This window comes from Dendrobates tinctorius, unplaced genomic scaffold (assembly GCF_039654945.1).
Source record: "Dendrobates tinctorius isolate UK_male_01 unplaced genomic scaffold, ASM3965494v1 ptg000011l, whole genome shotgun sequence".
NCBI lineage: Eukaryota > Metazoa > Chordata > Amphibia > Anura > Dendrobatidae > Dendrobates > Dendrobates tinctorius.
The window spans coordinates 61,753,586-61,771,188 of NW_027361679.1; the positions used below are offsets into that span (position 1 = coordinate 61,753,586).

General features: G+C 43.1%; 1 protein-coding gene across 1 annotated transcript in view; it reads right to left on the reverse strand.

Moving 5' to 3' along the window:
• Positions 1–17,603, reverse strand: part of ENOPH1 (enolase-phosphatase 1) — a 94,141-nt gene that overhangs the window by 41,828 nt on the left and 34,710 nt on the right. The window contains exon 2 of the mRNA XM_073542878.1: positions 2,265–2,366. Within this exon, the coding sequence (XP_073398979.1) occupies positions 2,265–2,366 (102 nt within the window). The remainder of the gene's footprint in view (positions 1–2,264; positions 2,367–17,603) is intronic.

Sequence of the window (17,603 nt, forward strand, 5' to 3'; positions counted from 1 at the left end):
TCTCATGCTACCACGAGTGTGAAAGCACAACCAACATTCAAAAGTGACCAAAACATCAGCCAGAAAGCATTGGTACTGAGATGTGGTCTGTGGTCCCAACCTGCAGAACTACTCCTTTATTGAGGGTGTCTTCTTGATAATTGCCAATAATTTCCATCTGTTGTCTATTCCATTTGCACACCAGCATGTGAAATTGATTGTCAATCAGTGTTGCTTTCTAAGTGGGCAGTTTGATTTCACAGAAGTTTGGTTTACTTGGAGTTATATTCTGTTGTTTAAGTGTTCCCTTTATTTTTTTGAGCAGTGTATATAATATTAATTTGCTCTCACAATAGTGATAATCCTCCCAAGGGCTCATTCCCACTTGTGGTGAAATTGGACGAATGCAATCCGATTAAAAAAAAAAAAAAAAAAAATCGGATTGAATTCGGACCAATGTTATGCTATGATTGGGTGTTCATCTGCATTTCTTTTCCAGCTCGATCGGACTGGAAAAAAGTCACCGCATGCTGCAATTGTTATCGGATCGCATCCTGCAGTAGAAGTCAATGGATGCGAGAAAAAAAACACAGCACTCGGACCATGCGAGTGCTGTCCGATTTTTACACACCGATCGCATTTGAAAAGCTGGCAATTCATGTGCCGTGTACAGTAATCACACTGACAGGTTAGAATAGAATAAATATATACACATAGGATAGGTAGATATATAGATGTCAGTGACATTTTTCTAAAAAATAATCTTTTGTTAATTAAGGACATGTACAGTAAGCTGCACACACACTGTACTAATTGTATTTGGCACTGACATCTATATATCTACCTATTCTATTTGTATTTACTGTATGTAATCCATCGCTTCTATCCTGTTAGGTCCTGCAATGATTTTACACTACACTGCTGCTGAATTGCCGGCTTTTCTTCTATCTATGTAATATATACATATATGTGTGTGTGTGGGTCACTGACATCTATAAATCTAATTATTCTATGTGCTTATACCTATTCTATGGTAACCTGTCACTCTGTGATTTAACTGTATGCGGCACATGAATTGCCGGCTTTTATTCATAACTAGCTGAAGAGCTGAAGAGCCCAGCTCTGCCCAGGCATAGTAACTAACTGTGGTTAGTTATAGCAAATTATAATTATCCTCCATCCCATAGTCCCGTGCCCATATACCCATCATACATATCCACCATCCCATAGGCCTGTGCCCATATACCCATCATACATATCCTCCATCCCATAGTCGAGTGCCCATATACCCATTACACATCCTCCATCCCATAGTCTCATGCCCATATACCCATCACACATCTTCCATCCCATAGTCCCATGCCCATATACCCATCATACATATTCACCATCCAATAGTCGAGTGCCCATATACCCATCACACATCCTTCATCTCATAGTCCCATGCCCACATACCCATCATACATATCCTCCATCCCATAGTCCCATGCCCACATACCCAACATACATATCCACCATCCCATAGTCCAGTGCCCATATACCCATCACACATCTTACATCCCATAGTCCCGTGCCCATATACCCGTCATACATATCCTCCATCCCATAGTCCAGTGCCCATATACCCATCACACATCCTCCTTCCCATAGTCAACCATTATGACATCATAATGAGGGGCAGGGCTTGATACACACACTTTTTCCCCATTGTGTAGATAGGGGTAAAATTGTTTGGTGAATTGGAACGCGCGAGGTTAAAATTTTGCCTCACAACATAGCCTAGGACACTCTCGGGGTCCAGACGTGTGACTGTGACAAATTTTGTGGCTGTAGCTGCGACGGTGCAGATGCCCATCCCGGACATACACACATACATACATACACATATACATACATACATACACACACTTGAGCTTTATATATTAGATATATAATTTTGTGTGTGTTGTGAAGAATATTTCCTTTGAAAACAATGTGTAAATGATTTAGAGAATTTCTCTATGCAAAAGCTCATGTTAAAAATCACATTGCAGTCGGATAGCAAACACACTGCATTCGGATGGAAATCGGATGCTAGGTGTGAAAAATCGAATTGTACTCGTAGGAAAAGAGCATGACACTTGCATTACACTTGTCCGACTCTCCAACATCAAAATCAGACCGATTTTAAAATCGCTAGTGTGTCTCTGGCCTAATAAAAAATATAGGGTTTCTAAAAAGTATGGTCGTATATACATTTCACAGTTAGAAAGTTAGGCTTCAGGCATGCAAATAATATGAATAACCTGTAATCTTAGTTGTCGAACATCTTCCTGACATTCCTCCTCGTGCCAGTGATTCTGCAAATATTCTTCAACATTGTCTTGTATATAAGGGAACAAGATGTCCTAAAGAGACAAAACAAGGTTTTATTCCGCAAATTCATGTAATTTCTCTAACAACAGAGCATTTTCATGGAGCATCTGACAACACGGTCACTAGTGCATCCATTATGGTAGTTCCCACAATGACTCAGACTGGGTGCACAAATTACTGACAGGAAGGGTGAACACATTGTAGTTAAAAATATAAAATCATCCCAGCAGAAAAATAGTACCCTTTTTCATACCTATGTTTTTACTCATCTGTGATATTAATTTTCATGGTTAGTGTCTTGACCCATTTGTCCTACAATGGTGGAAAATAAAAAAACAAAAAGCAACATAGGTACAAAATTCACATAGTAAAAATAAGAGGTAGGACAGGAGAAGGGAATTAATTTGGCCAGTATTGTCAAGCATTTTCTTTTAACAGGGTTATTCTTAAAATATTAAGACATTCCCTAGCCATAGCAGATACTGTAGTTCGGAATAGAGCGGAGATACAGTGTGCACACCACCAGTCCATTTAGGACTGGGTTCCATAGCTTGAAACAGGATCCTGGATTGTCCGTGAGATAAAAGTGATTAGTGGATAGGTGTAGCTTAATATTTAGGGAATATCTCTTCAACTGCAAGTTGATAAAGGCCCCTCAAACACAATGTAAAAAATTCAGCAGAACACACAAAATTTAGAGGGACCTGATGACCAAGTGATGTGCATGGTTTTTCAAAGCTGATGGGTGGGGAGAGAAGACGTATCTGTTTGAACTTGTTTGGGTCTACATCCCACTAAAGACAACATCCACTGGGAGAATGCATGTTCTCCCCATGTTGGTGTGGGTTTCCCCCGAGTGCTCTGTTTTTTTCCACACTGCAAAGATATATTGATAGAGTATTTAGATGAGACTCAATGGGGACAGTGTTGTTGATGTCTGTAAAGTGATGTGGAAATTAGTGATGCTATATAAAGACACAGTTGCTTACCGGTAATGGGATTTCTCAGAGCCCATGACAGCACCACAGAGAGAGGGGATCCTCCCTTCAGGGACAGATAAAAAGGTCGGCACCTCTCCCTCGCATCAGTTGCTTTACAGAGCATAGGAGGACCTCCAGGTTAATGAATTCACAATTCTATATCTTTATCATACTGCTTATCAGAAAACACACCGTGTCTATAGATAAATCACACTATAAACAGTGAAAACATGCTCACCACACACATGTGACGGGAGGGAATAAATGGGTGCAGTCATGGGATCTGAGAAATCCTGTTACCAGTAAGTAACTGTCTTTCTCCTTCCCCCATGACAGCACCACAAAGAGAATTACAGAGTTGTAACTTAGGGAGGGACACAGCCTGAAGAACACTTCTCCCGATGGTTAGGTGAGAGGAAGAGGCTAGGTCCAGTCGATAGTGCTTGAAAAAGGTAGAAGGTGATGACCAAGTGGCAGCCTTACAGATCTGCTCTACTGATACCTCCGACCATTCTGCCCAGTAGGTTGCCGCCACTCTTGTAGAATGAGCACTCTGACCCTCTGGGACGATATTCCCATTAGATGACTAGGCCAAAGCTATTGCATCTTTTATCCATCTCGCCAAGGTACTTTTGGAGGCCTCGAGTCCCTTCCTAGGCCCCTGAAAGCACACAAACAGAGATGCTTACTTCCTACACCCCTCGGTGGAATCTAGGTACTGAACCAAACATCTTCTAACATTTAAGGTGTGGAATATTTCTTCTTGCCTATTCTTAGGATTAGAACAAAAGGAAGGAAGGACTACCTCTTGGGATCTGTGCAAACGAGATGCTACTTTGGGCAAGTAAGCAGGGTCAGGTCTTAAAATAACCCTATCTAGGATTTTAGTGACAGAAGGGCCTGCAGATAAGGCAGGTATGTCACTTATCATCCAGGCTGATGTTAAAGCCACAAGGAGGACCATTTTAAGTGACAGGACCTTGAGAGGGACCAAATCTAGAGGTTCAAATGGAGGACCTGTTAGGGCCGATAAGGCTAGATTTCAATTCCATGGCGCTAGCTTCTGGCTAACAATTGGCCTATATCTTGCAGAGGCTCTAATAAATCACGCTACCCATGGATTGCCTGCTATGTCTTGATTATATAAGGCCCCTAGGGCTGACACCCGGACTTTTAAAGTGCTGGTCGCCAGGCCTCGTTCCAACCCTTCTTCAGGAGTTCCAGGATTGCTGTAATTGGAATCCCATCTTGAATTCTTACCCCTGAGGTGGATAGGAATTTCCTCCAGGTCTACTAGGGTAGTCATTACTCTGCTTAGCTGTTCTCTGCAAGGTTGAGCAGAGTCTCCTATTACCAGAAATTCATCCAAATAATGGACTATCAAAATGTCCTGTTCTCTCAGGTGCACCATTGCCTCCGCCACTAATTTGGTAAATACCTGAGGGGCTATTGATAACCCAAAGGGAGGGACTTTGTACTGGAAACACCATTTCTCCTTTTATGGAGACCACTACTCTGAGAAACTTCTGGGAGTCTTTGTGTATAGGGACATGGTAGTATGAGTCGCTGAGATCCAGAACCGTCATGAAACAATTTGAAAATAGTATTTTGACGGTCGACTTTATTGACTCCATCTTGATTTTTTGAGTTTTTACATAACCATTCATCCCCCTCAAGTTTATGATTGTCCGGTAAGACCCATCTGGTTTATCAGGAACAACGGGAAGTAGAATCCTTCCCTTTTTTCTCAAGGGGGAACTTCTTCTAGAACGGCTTTGCTTACAAGGTCCAAAACCTTGCACTCCAGGGTCTCTTGTTCCTCTGGAGAGGACCATAGGGGAGTCATGACAAAGTTCTGGGGAGGGAGAGAATGGGAGTCTATCCGAAGGCCTGTCCTGCCAAGATTTAGTATCCAGGGGCTGTGTTACACCCGGTCCCCGTCCTGGCGTTGCGCCCAGGTCTGTCGCTGTTACACCTGGCCCCCGTCCTGGCGCTGCGTCCAGGCCTGCCGCTGCTCCCCGTTCTGGGCACTCACCTCGAGCCTCACATAGGCAGCAGCCGGCCTCCTCTGGATCTCATGCTGCTGCTCAGCGTTCTGTCCTCCCTCCTGCCTCCTCCTCCTGGCGCCCTGTGAGATCTGTAGCTAAGACTAATAGGGCACGCCCGCCCGCTCTCTTGCCTTCTTAAAGGGGCGGCGCGCATTATTCAAAAAATACAATTAACCAATGGCAGCTCACTGGCTACTATTTCTGGCCTCTCCTCCATAGGGAGAGCGCCGGAGCAACGAGTATCTATCATTGCTACATCCGGTTCTCAGGCTAACCTGTCTGCGCTGCATCTGCAGTCTCTGTGCATTGTCTAATGCTCTCTGTCTCCACAGCATATCAATATCCTGTGTTACCTGGTTATATCTACAACCATCTGGGCCTAAGCCATCCCGTTCCGCCTACAGCCATCCGAGTCCAAGGACTGTGTGAAGTTCACTGGAACCGACTCCTTACCAACTACCCGGATCCAGGACCCAGCGCATTACGGACTCTGCTGTAACTTTTGTTATCCCTTTTGGTCCCGCTGGGACAGCTGCCACGTGTTCGGGGTCTAACTGGAGGTAGCAACTGTGTCCTCCGGGTATTCCATTCTTGCCCTGCCTGAGGGGCTTTACTACGGGTGCCCGGGGCTCACTAGTCACGCCCCGTTCGGAGCCCCCCGGACCGTGGTCCCGAGGTTCCACTTAAAAAATAAAAACGAATGTGAACTTCACCATCTCTGCCTTCGCTTCCATTCGTTACAGGCTGTTTGAAATCTTTTCCCAGGCCGGAAGGAAACAGGATAGGATAGTCTGCACCCCAAGTGGGAAAAAAGTCACTTCGAGAGATTCCTATCCCAAGAGGAGTTTCCGAAGAGGAAGCCCTTGTCTTTCCTCTTCCTCTCATCCCATCTACCCTGCTCCCTCGGGGCCTCCTACGGAAGAATATACTGCTCCGAAAGGACCGTTTTGAGAGTGGGGTGGCCAGGTTAGGAAACCATTTTTTCTTTTCCCCTGCCTTCTGAAGGATGTCACCTAATGTTTGCCCAAACAAAAACTCCTTCACATGGGATTGAGCATAACTAATTTGGTCTGCAAATCCCCCAGTCAGCATTTGAGCCAAAGTGCTCTACTGGCAGCCTTCGAGAGAGCTGCAGACTTAGATGCTGATCTGACTGAGTCAGCTAAAGAATCCACCAAGAAAGCAGCTGCCACCCCGTATCAAGGGGACAGACTCTAGCACTTTGTTTCTGGGTATCCCATCCCGGAGATGTTTCTCTAGCTGATCCACCCATGTCAAAAGGGATCTAGAGGTACAGGTAGCCGTTATAGCGGGCATAAGATTACCCTCTGATGTTTCCCATGCCCCTTTAAGAAAAGCATCAGCCTTTTTATCTAATGGGTCTTTAAAGGTTTCCATGTCTTCAAAGGGGATGGCAAATTTTTAAAGAGGCCTTAGCAACCGTGACATCTAATTTTGGGGCTTTATCCCATGATGTTGATGCCGCATCCTCAAAGGGGTATTTCTTTTAAGGGAAGGCACTGATGACACGTATCAGCAACTGGCCCCCCCGCCGGGTATCGCTGATCGTGCTCGAATGTCCTGGGCCTTTTTTTGATCGTTGGTCTCCCATTGGCCAGCACGCATCGCTGCGTGTGGCAGGTGGGAGACCAGCGATCAGCGAGCTGGACGCTGGTTTCCAATATAAACCGCGGGTAACTAAGGGCGCGCGTCACTTAGTTACCCGCTGTGTACCTTAGATACCAGCGTGCTGGTATCTAAGGTAAACAGCGGGTTTCTAAGCGCGGCGCTTAGAAACCCTCTGTTTACCTTGATTACCAGCTCCCTGCACCAGCACGCTAGTATCTAAGGTACACAGCTGGTAACTAAGCGACGTGCACACTTGTTACCCGCGTCGTCGCTGTCCTGATCGCTGCTGAGATCTGCCTGTTTGGTCGCTCACCAGCGATCAAATAGCGACACACCAGCGATCCTGACAAGGTGATATCATTGTCGGGATCGCTGGTGCGTCGCTATTTGTGACTGGGCCCTTAAGGAGTAATTTCAAATGTGAGAGTTTGAGACAAAAGAGATCAGTTAGGGTGTGTGCACACGTTGCGAATTCTGCTGCGGATCCTCAGCGGATTTGGCCCTGCGAATCCGCAGAAGTTTCTGCTGCGGTGTACAGTACCATTATAACCTATGTAAATCAAAAACCGCAGTGCACACAGTGTGGAATTTTCTGCGCGGATTTGCTGCAGTTTTAAATCCGCAGCATGTTTCTTTTTTGTGCGGATTCCGCAGCGGTTTGGCACCTGCTCCATGACAGGTGTCAAACCACAGGGGAAAACCGCAGGCTAATCCACAGAAAATCCATAGATAAACCGCAGGTCTTTTGACCTGCGAATTTAGATAAAGCCACACTGAAAATTCCGCAGCAGAATCTGCAACATGTGCACACACCCTTAAGGTTATCCCAAGCATGTAGGTCACTAAAATAAGGCAGAGGGGCGCCAAATAGTATATGAAAACATCTTGTATCCTCTGAAGTCTTCCACACAGGAATTTATTTCTCCAAAGACTACAGGAAATTTTGGGTTACCAAATAATAGAGTAAGGGGACTACAGGGTCTAGATAATATTGACCTCATAATAAATGAATCCAAATTTTTGAGGAAAGACCTGAATTCCAGAAACATTTTTTGTGTATGGTCTTTAATTTGGAGATCTCCAGAAAAGGTGTTATTAAAGGAGTATTTACGCTCAGTTATTCTATAGAGACCAATTGTTTGGCTTGTCTATGGAAATGCCATTCTAATGCTCTGATAAGAAGCGATGCAGAATGATAGTAAGGTCAGGAAGTCCTAAAGAATAAGTTTAAATACCTGATCATTTAAAAGGAGCCTGCAGCCATAAAACACAAAGCTTGGGGCAACATAAAAGTGTAAAACTATTATAACACGATCAGACAATCAGAGAGTGCAAGATTTTGACTAAGTCCCCCCATCGTGATATATACAGGGGTTGGACAAAATAATGGAAACACCTGGAAACATCAACAAAAGTTAGTTTAATATGGTGTAGGTCCACGTTTTTCGGTATTACAGCCTCAATTCTCCGAGGTATGGATTCATAGAAGGTGTGAATTGTTTCCAAAGGAATTTTAGCCCATTCTTCAGTTAAAACACCCTCGAGTTCTTTGAGCGACAATGGCGGCGGAAATCGACGTCTAACTTGAATCTCTAAAATCGACCATAAATGCTCAATAATGTTGAGGTCTGGAGATTGTGGGGGCCAGATGAGATGCTCAACTTCTTTAGAATGTTCCTCGTGCCATGCTTTAACGATTCTAGCTGTATGAATTGGTACATTATCATTCTGAAAGATGGCGTTCCCCTCCAGGAACAGTGCTTGAACCATAGGATGCACTTGGTCTCCCAAAATGCCTAAATAATCTCGGCTGTTAATTCTTCCATGAAGGGATATCATTGGCCCGGCGGATCTCCACGAAATAGCACCCCAGATCATCACAGAACCTCCACCATGTTTTACGGTTGGGAGAAGGCAGTCTGGATGGAATCCTTCTTTCGGCTGTCTCCAAACGTACACTCGGCCGGAGGTTGGAATTAGGGTAAACGATGATTCATCTGAGAATATCACGTTTCCACTGCTCGAGGGACCAATTCTGCAGGATTCTACACCACTCTAAATGCTTGGAAACATTTGTCATTGAGAGCAGTGGTTTTCTAATTGCAGCTCTTCCGAGGAATCCAGATTTGTGCTGCTCCCGATGAACAGTTTTCGTGGAAACTGGGTTCTGTAGGTGTTCATTGAGCTCAGCAGTGATTTTCGAAGCCGTGGTCTTGCGATCCTCTCTCACAATTTGCTTTAGAGTCCCTCTCAGTCAACTTCGACTTTCGGCTGGACTTGTGCTTTGCTGCAGACGTTTTTCCTTCTCTTTCAAACTCAGTCATTACTTTGGAGACAGTACCTCTTGACACGCCAAGCATTCGGGCACTTTCTGTTACACTAGCGTCTGCCATACGAGCACCAACAATTTGGCCTCTTTGAAAATCGGGCACTTTCTGTTACACTAGCGTCTGCCATATGAGCACCAACAATTTGGCCTCTTTGAAAACCGAGAGGTCTGCCATTGGTATTAGGTTCTCATCAATGTTCTTACAATTCTGCAAAACAAACAGTTAATTTACATACACATATCACATAACGCAAATAATCAACTACAAAACATTACCATATGTCACGGTTTGCAGGTTTACAACATGTTTGAAGATTATGATGCCAAAACGTTGTGTTTCCATTATTTTGTCCATCCCCGGTATGTGCCTCATCCTGGTATACACTTCCTACTTTGCAAATTTTCCAACCTACAAAGAATGGAGAGGTCTGTAATTTTTATCGTAGGTACTAGTGATGAGTGAACAAGCTCATTTAAGGTGTTATCCGAGCATGCTCGTGTGCTTGAATAATAAGTACCAGTCCCTGCATGTTTCATGGCTGTTTGACAGCCACAACACATGCAGGGATTGAAGGTGTTGAAAACCAGAAAATCAAATTGTAGGATTTTTAAATAATTAAATTGCGTTTTATTGCACAAAATAAGTATTTGATCATCTACTAACCAGCTAGAATTATGGCTCTTGCAAACCTGTTTTTCTTTAAGAAGACCTCCTACTGTGCACTCATTACCTGAAGCATTTTAAGGTCCTGGGGTGGCCTAGATAGTTTACAGACCTGAACCCAATAGTAAATATTTGGAGGGAGCTGAAACTCAATGTTGCCCAGTGACAGCCCCGAAACATGAAAGCTCTGGAGAAGATCTGTGTGGAGGAGTAGGCCAAAATCCCTGCTGCAGTGTATGCAAACTTTGTCAAGAACTACAGGAAACATCTGACCTATGTAACTGTAAACAAAGGTTTCTGTACCAAATATTAAGTTCTGTTTTATATTGTATCAAATACTTATATCATGCAATAAATTGCAAACTAATTATGTAAAAATCATACAATGTGATTTTCTAAGATTCTGTCTCTCACAGTTGAAGTGTAGCTACGATAAAAATTACAGACCTCTCCATTCTTTGTAGGTAGGTAAACTTGCAAAATCGGCAGTGTATGAAACACTTATTTTGCCCACTGTATATATAGTCCCCACCCTGGTATAAGTCTGCCTGGTTTCTCCAAATTCGGTTAAAATGCCACTTTTGCCAACTTCTGATGCCTAAGAATTATTCACCCCTTCATGATATTGGTCTTTATTACATAGTAGAGCCCCTTTGGCTGTAATGACCCGCTGCAATGTGATGCATAGACAGAAACCAGATATTGATGGCAGTCCTAAGGAATTTTAGCCCATTCCTCAAGGGCAATAGCCTCCATTTAATTTTGTTTGGGGCATAAGTCATGCATCTGTGACGGCCACTTAAGACTCTTCCGTGACTTCTTCTGTAACCTTGGTGGTAAGCTTTTGATCGCTGTCTTATTTTAAGGTCTGATGACACCCAAGTTGCAGCTTCCTCACAGAAGGCATGATGTTTTCTCCTAGGATTTCCAGAAGCTTGATTGAATCCATCTTGTCATCCACATGCTGCAGGTTTCTAATATCAGAGGAAGAAGAGCAGCAGTGTATCTTTGAGCCACCAACATGCTTTACTGTAGAGAGGATCTTCTTACCAGCATTCACTTTATTTTTCCACCCCACAACATATTGTAGACCTCAAGCACCAAAAAGTTCCAGTTTTGTCAACATCGCTCCTCAGAACAGAGTCAGAAGGCTTTGTGATTTAATTATATGGTTTGAGCACATTGGAGCAGATTTCTCTTGTGCTTTTGGGTTAATAGAGCTGCATGTCCTGGGGTCTGGGCATAGAGACCCTCAGCATTTATTATGCGACTTACTTGGCAAACTAAAACCTTAGTGCCTGCTGCTGTAGGTCTTTTACAGTCTCTTGTCACTTTTTTGACCACCTGCCTCCTCAGGAATCTAGTGAGTCAGTGGTCCTTGTTAGGGTCAGTGTTCCTTTACATTAGAACTATGTATCTCTAGGAACATTAAATGCCTTTGTTTCTTTTTGTATCCTTTCGTTTGTGCAGTTAATTAGCTCTTAACTTTTTGGACTATTGTCTTGACAACCTAAGATTATTATTAATCTAGAGGCCACTGTACTTGAGAAATGGACTAAGAATCCAAAGAAACGCTTCCAGAAGCTGGTGTCTGTCTATGCATCATGTTTGCAGCAGGTCAATACAGCCAATGGAGCTATACTAAGTACTAAGACGCTGATCATTATGCGGGTGAATATTTCTGAGACTGCAGCAGTCAAAGTGGCATTTTGTGTTGAATTTGAAGAAAACGCTTGTTATATTAGTTGTATTGAAGAGCTATTGAATTTATTTTTGTTTCAATGGTTTATTGCACACAGCAGAAAGTTTGTACATTTTGTTAATGAACCCAATTTCCACTGAGGGTTGAATAATTTTGATTACAACTGTAGTTACTACGGATAAAGAAGACATATGTCCAACAAGTGTAAATTTTAATGAATGGCCAGCTTAAACTAGTTGCCAGTAATTGGCTAACCTGGACAACTACATAAATTACACGTAGCCAGGCAATTGCACCGTATATCGAGTAGTGCTTTGTTTCCCATGAAGTAGTGTGGCCGGAGAATTGAGCACTTGCTTCTAGATTAAACCACAGGTTTGAGCCGATATCTGGAACAAAATAGGATTTCCAAAGCAGACATCCATGTTTTATATGGGAATTTATGCAGAGTAAATATACTATTACATGGCCACTTTTCAGATTACTAGACAAGCCCTTAGAGCAGGAGCTGCTTTCTACTCTAGATCATGGATGGAAAGAGGACTCCATGCAATCCATATGCCCTAAAAGAGACAGCTCTTTCAAGGCCCATTGCTGCAATCACTCCATAATCCTCGGTTTCTCATGATGGGTCTTTCATGAGATGTTCAATTACACAGATGACTATTCTCGTGAGAGTAGTGATGTGCGAGGCCCCAGATGTCTTGTGCATGGTAATAAGAATAGGAGCTGAGCAAAAGGATACTTGGTTGCTTTGGTAACTGTACAGCCCAGCGTGCTACCTTCATGTAGAAGGTACAGTGACATGAGGCGTATAGTTTTTCCTACAACCATTTTGGTTTGCCTCTTACAATCATTGCAGTGTGTACATTTGCTGCATTACTGGCAATTACCAGGGAGAACCAAGTGTGTATGGCCGGATTACTCATACAAATCTAGGAGGATCATCTGATCAGTGGCTATACTCACAAGCTGATTATGGCGACGATTGAGGGCGTGGACACACTAATTTTCCATTGATTCTGATACAAAGGCTGCAGGCTGTTTGAGACATGTAGAGGAGCCATATGCTCTCTCTTTTGTCACCGCTGCATCACGAGGTTACAGAGAAAGCAACAGGGGAATTGCCAGGAAAAGAGCATCTACAATCTCCCCGTCATGAGAACCCATTCGCCTGCTCAAACCATATTATTCTACAAGCCGTACATGCCAATTTACATGGATCCTAAGGGAATGGAAATGACAGTAAAGACACCAAAATATAACAATTATGGGTCTTGTGTTTGTAGACACAAGGAGAATCGTGTAATCAGGCACAGGACTGGGAATTTCAGCAGAAACCTCTACTACCCTCCTGCAGAAATAAAGGACCACTTACTTTACTTCAGGACATTCCTGGGTATTAGATTTCATGGCACCAGTCTGCCAGATAATTATAGTCAGGACACTAGTGACCTTCAGCAATATTCGGGGACAGCCAGTGCTACCAAATGACTGATCTTACGCAAAGACGCTCCTCTGGGTGCAACAAAGGAGCTTGTCTCCAAAATTGCTTCATCCTATATATGGGAGAGCAGACAGACTGCCATATAACACAGACGGCAATCGCAATCCTCGGACTGGCCGTCGGATCTCCTGACCTGAGCATGACAGCTGCACAGAAATATATGCTGTCACATTGCCGGCAAGTTTGAGGATTGTGAACTGATTGTCATCTGTGTTATATGGGCGAAGTCAGACGGCCATATAGGGAGTCCTCCACTTTAGGTAGCAATGTAGTTTGCGACTTTAATATTTTAACCCCTTCACGACTTGCGCTATACATGTAAGGCGCATGTCGGGTCTCCCCTTTAGACGTGGGCTCCGGGGCTGAGCCCACATCTCTTCCATCATAGGTCAGCTGATTTCAACAGCTGATCTGTGCTCCTAACAGCCGTGGGTGGAATCATGACCCACCCACGGCTGTTAACAAGTTAAATGCCGCTGTCAATCTCTGACATTGGCATTTAACATGATCGCGCCGGAAGAGTGTCACTAATCTCACTGATTGGCATTCATGTCACATGACTGCGGATCGCCGATGGGTTGGCATGACAACTCGGGGTCTGCAGGAGACCTGTGGTTGTCATAGCAAGTGAGCATTTCTGTTACACGCAGACGATCTGATCATTGCCTGTGTGTAGCAGAGGTGATCGGATTATTGCAGCTTCTAGTCTCCCATGGAGACTATTCAAGAAGGTAAAAAGCGGGAAAAAAAGGGTTTTTAAAAAAAATACACACTACCGTTCAAAAGTTTGGGGTCACCCAGACAATTTTGTGTTTTCCATGAAAACTCATACTTTTATTAATCAAATGAGTTGCCAAATGAATTTAAAATCTAGTCCAAACATTGACAAGGTTTGAAAAAAAGGTTTTTATTTGAAATAATTTTGTCCTTCAAACTTTGCTTTCGTCAAAGAAAGCTCCCTTTGCAGCAATTACAGCATTGCAAACCTTTGGCATTCTAGCAGTTAATTTGCTGAGGTAATATGGAGAAATTTCACCCCATGCTTCCAGAAACCCCTCCCACAAGTTGGTTTGGCTTGATGGGCACTTTTTGCGTACCAAATGGTCAAACTGCTCCCACGACAGCTCAATGGGGTTGAGATCTGGTGACTGCGCTGGCCACTCCATTATAGATAGAATACCAGCTGCCTGCTTCTTCCCTAAATAGTTCTTGCATAATTTGGAGGTGTGCTTTTGGTCATTGTCCTGTTGTAGGATGACATTTGCTCCAATCAAGCGCTGTCCACAGGGTACGGCATGGCATTGCAAAATGGAGTCATAGCCTTCCTTATTCAAAATCCCTTTTACCTTGTATAAATCTCCCACTTTACCAGCACCAAAGCAACCCTAGACCATCACATTACCTCCACTATGCTTGACAGATGGCGTCAGGCATTCTTCCAGCATCTTTTCAGTTGTTCTGTGCCTCACAAATGTTCTTCTGAGTGATCCAAACACCTAAAACTTGGATTTGTCTGTCCATAACACTTTTTACCAATCTTCCTCTGTCCAATGTCTGTGATCATTTGCCCATATTAATCTTTTCCTTTTATTAGCCAGTCTCAGATATGGCTTTTTCTTTGCCACTCTGCCCTGAAGGCCAGCATCCCGGAGTTGCCTCTTCACTGTAGACGTTGACGCTGGAGTTTTGCGTGTACTATTTAATGAAGCTGCCAGTTGAGGACCTGTGAGGCGTCGATTTCTCAAACTACAGACTCTAATGTACTTGTCTAGTTGCTCAGTTGTGCAGCGGGGCTTCCCACTTCTCTTTTTACTCTGGTTAGAGCCTGTTTGTGCTTGCCTCTGAAAGGAGTAGTACACACCGCTATAGGAAATCTTTAGTTTCTTGGCAATTTCTCACAGAATAGCCTTCATTTCTAAGAACAAGAATAGACTGTCGAGTTTCACATGAAAGTTATTTTTTTCTGTCCATTTTGACAGTTTAATGAAACCAACAAATGTAATGCCCCAGATTCTCAACTAGCACAAAGGAAGGTCAGGCTTACGGTTATATCTTCTCTAATCAGCCAAACTGTTTTCAGCTTTGCTAACATACTTGCACAAGGGTTTTCAAGGGTATTCTAACCATCCAATAGCCTTGTTACACAGTTAGCAAACACAAAGTACCATAAGAACACTGGAGTGATGGCTGTTGGAAATGGGCCTCTATACACCTATGAAGATATTGCATTACAAACCAGACGTTTGCAGCTAGAATAGTCATTTACCACATTAACAATGTATAGAGTGTATTTCTGAATCATTTTATGTTAGCTTCATTGGAAAAAACTGCTTTTCTTTCAAAAATAAGAAAATTTCTAAGGCTACTTTCAGACTTCAGTTTTTAAGCATCAGGCCCGATGCGGCGAAAAATGTAAAAGCCGGATCCGGCCCGGTTGCCACCGGATCCGGCTTTTTTTTCCCATAGACTAGCATTATTGCCGCATTGCGCCTGATGGCCATGCGGCGTGTCCAGCTTTTGCCTTTTTTTTGCTTTTGCAAAAAATGCCTGTCCGGCGTCTGCAAAAAACATTCCCTGCAACGTTTTTTGACAGCGCCAGACCGCTTTTTTCCACTGCGCATGCCCAAAGACTTTCTCGCCCTCTCCCTCTCCTGCACCATCTCCGGCCTCAACTGATGATCCGGCGGGCTGCGGCTTCTACCGGATCAGGTTTGACAACTTTTTGCCGCAGCCCGCCGGATTTAAAAAACTGAAGTCTGAAAGTAGCCTTAGCGACCCTAAACTTTTGAACGGTAGTGTATATAAAAAATGTTTAAATCACCCCCCAGAATCACCTGATCTATTAATGTTTAAAAATAATTAATTAATCCGATCGATAAATGGCGTAACAAGTAAAAAAGTCAAAACACCAGAATTACGTTTTTTTTGGTCACCACATGTGATTAAAATGCAATAACGGGCGATCAAAAAAATCACATCAATAAAAACGTCAGCTCGACATGCAAAAAATCAGCCCTCACCCAGCCCCAGATCCCAAAAATTGAAGGCGCAATGGGTCTCTGAAAAGGATACAATTTTTTTTTTACAATAAACTTTGTATTTTTTTTTCCACTTAAATAAAAAAATAATCTATACATGTTTGGTGTCTACAAACTTGTAATGACCAAGGGAATCAGAACAGCAGATCAGTTTTAGCATTTGGTGAGCACAGTAATAATAAACAAAAAAAAAAAAACAATTGTGGAATTGCACTTTTATTGCAATTTCACCACGCTTTGAATTTTTTCCCCATTTTTCAGTACCTGCAAAAGCTACGAAATGTCAGAAATCTCATGCACGCACTTTTTTCCCTGACTGAATTGGAAAACTTCTGTTTTTGAAAACTTCAGCATGTCACTTCTGTGTGTTTTCACCAATAAAAGCAACAAGTGCAGAAATGTTGCCATCAGCTTTTGCAGCATTTTTGATGGAAAAAATGCAAGTATAGCTGGATGTGAAACTCATTTATGCTTGTGATTTTCACAAGTATGAACCATAATGTCTTGGCTTCCTTACAGAAGCATGAATGTTAGCATATTTTTTTATTGTAATGTTAATGTACCGTACATACTCCTGTATAAGCCAACCCGTCTATAAGCCGACCTCCCCTCCCCAAGAATTTTGCCACAAAAAACTGGGAAAACATATTGACTACTGGTAAATTTCAATAATAAAAATAGATACCAATAAAAGTAAAATTAATTGTGACATCAGTAGGTTAAATGTTTTTGAATATCCATATTGAATCAGGAGCCCCATATAATGCTCCATACAGTTTATGATGGGCCCCATAAGATGCTCCATACAAAATATGCAATAACAAAGGTTAATAATGCCCCATAAGATGCTCAATAGATTATTCCCCCATAAGATGCTCCATAGATTATGCCCCATATGATGCTCCATAGATTATGGCCCCATATGCTGCTCCACAGATTATGCCCCATATGCTGCTCCACAGATTATGCCCCCATATGCTGCCGCATAGAATATGCCCCATATGCTGCTCCATAGACTATGCCCCATATGCTGCCCCATAGAATATGCCCCCATATGCTGCTCCATAGAATATGCCCCCATATGCTGCTCCATATAATATGCCCCATATGCTGCCCCATAGGATATGCCCCCATATGCTGTCCCATAGGATATGCCCCCATATTCTGCCCCATAGAATATGCCCCCATATGCTGCCCCCATAAGATGCATAAGTTTATGCTTAGAACATACAACACTGCCCTTCACCTCTCCAAACAAACCTATTTCAACACCCTCATCACCTCACTGTCCAATACCCGAAACATCTCTTTGACACTTTTCATTCTCTCTTCAACCCAAGAGTACAGGCCCCAACCACGGAGCTCCGAGCTG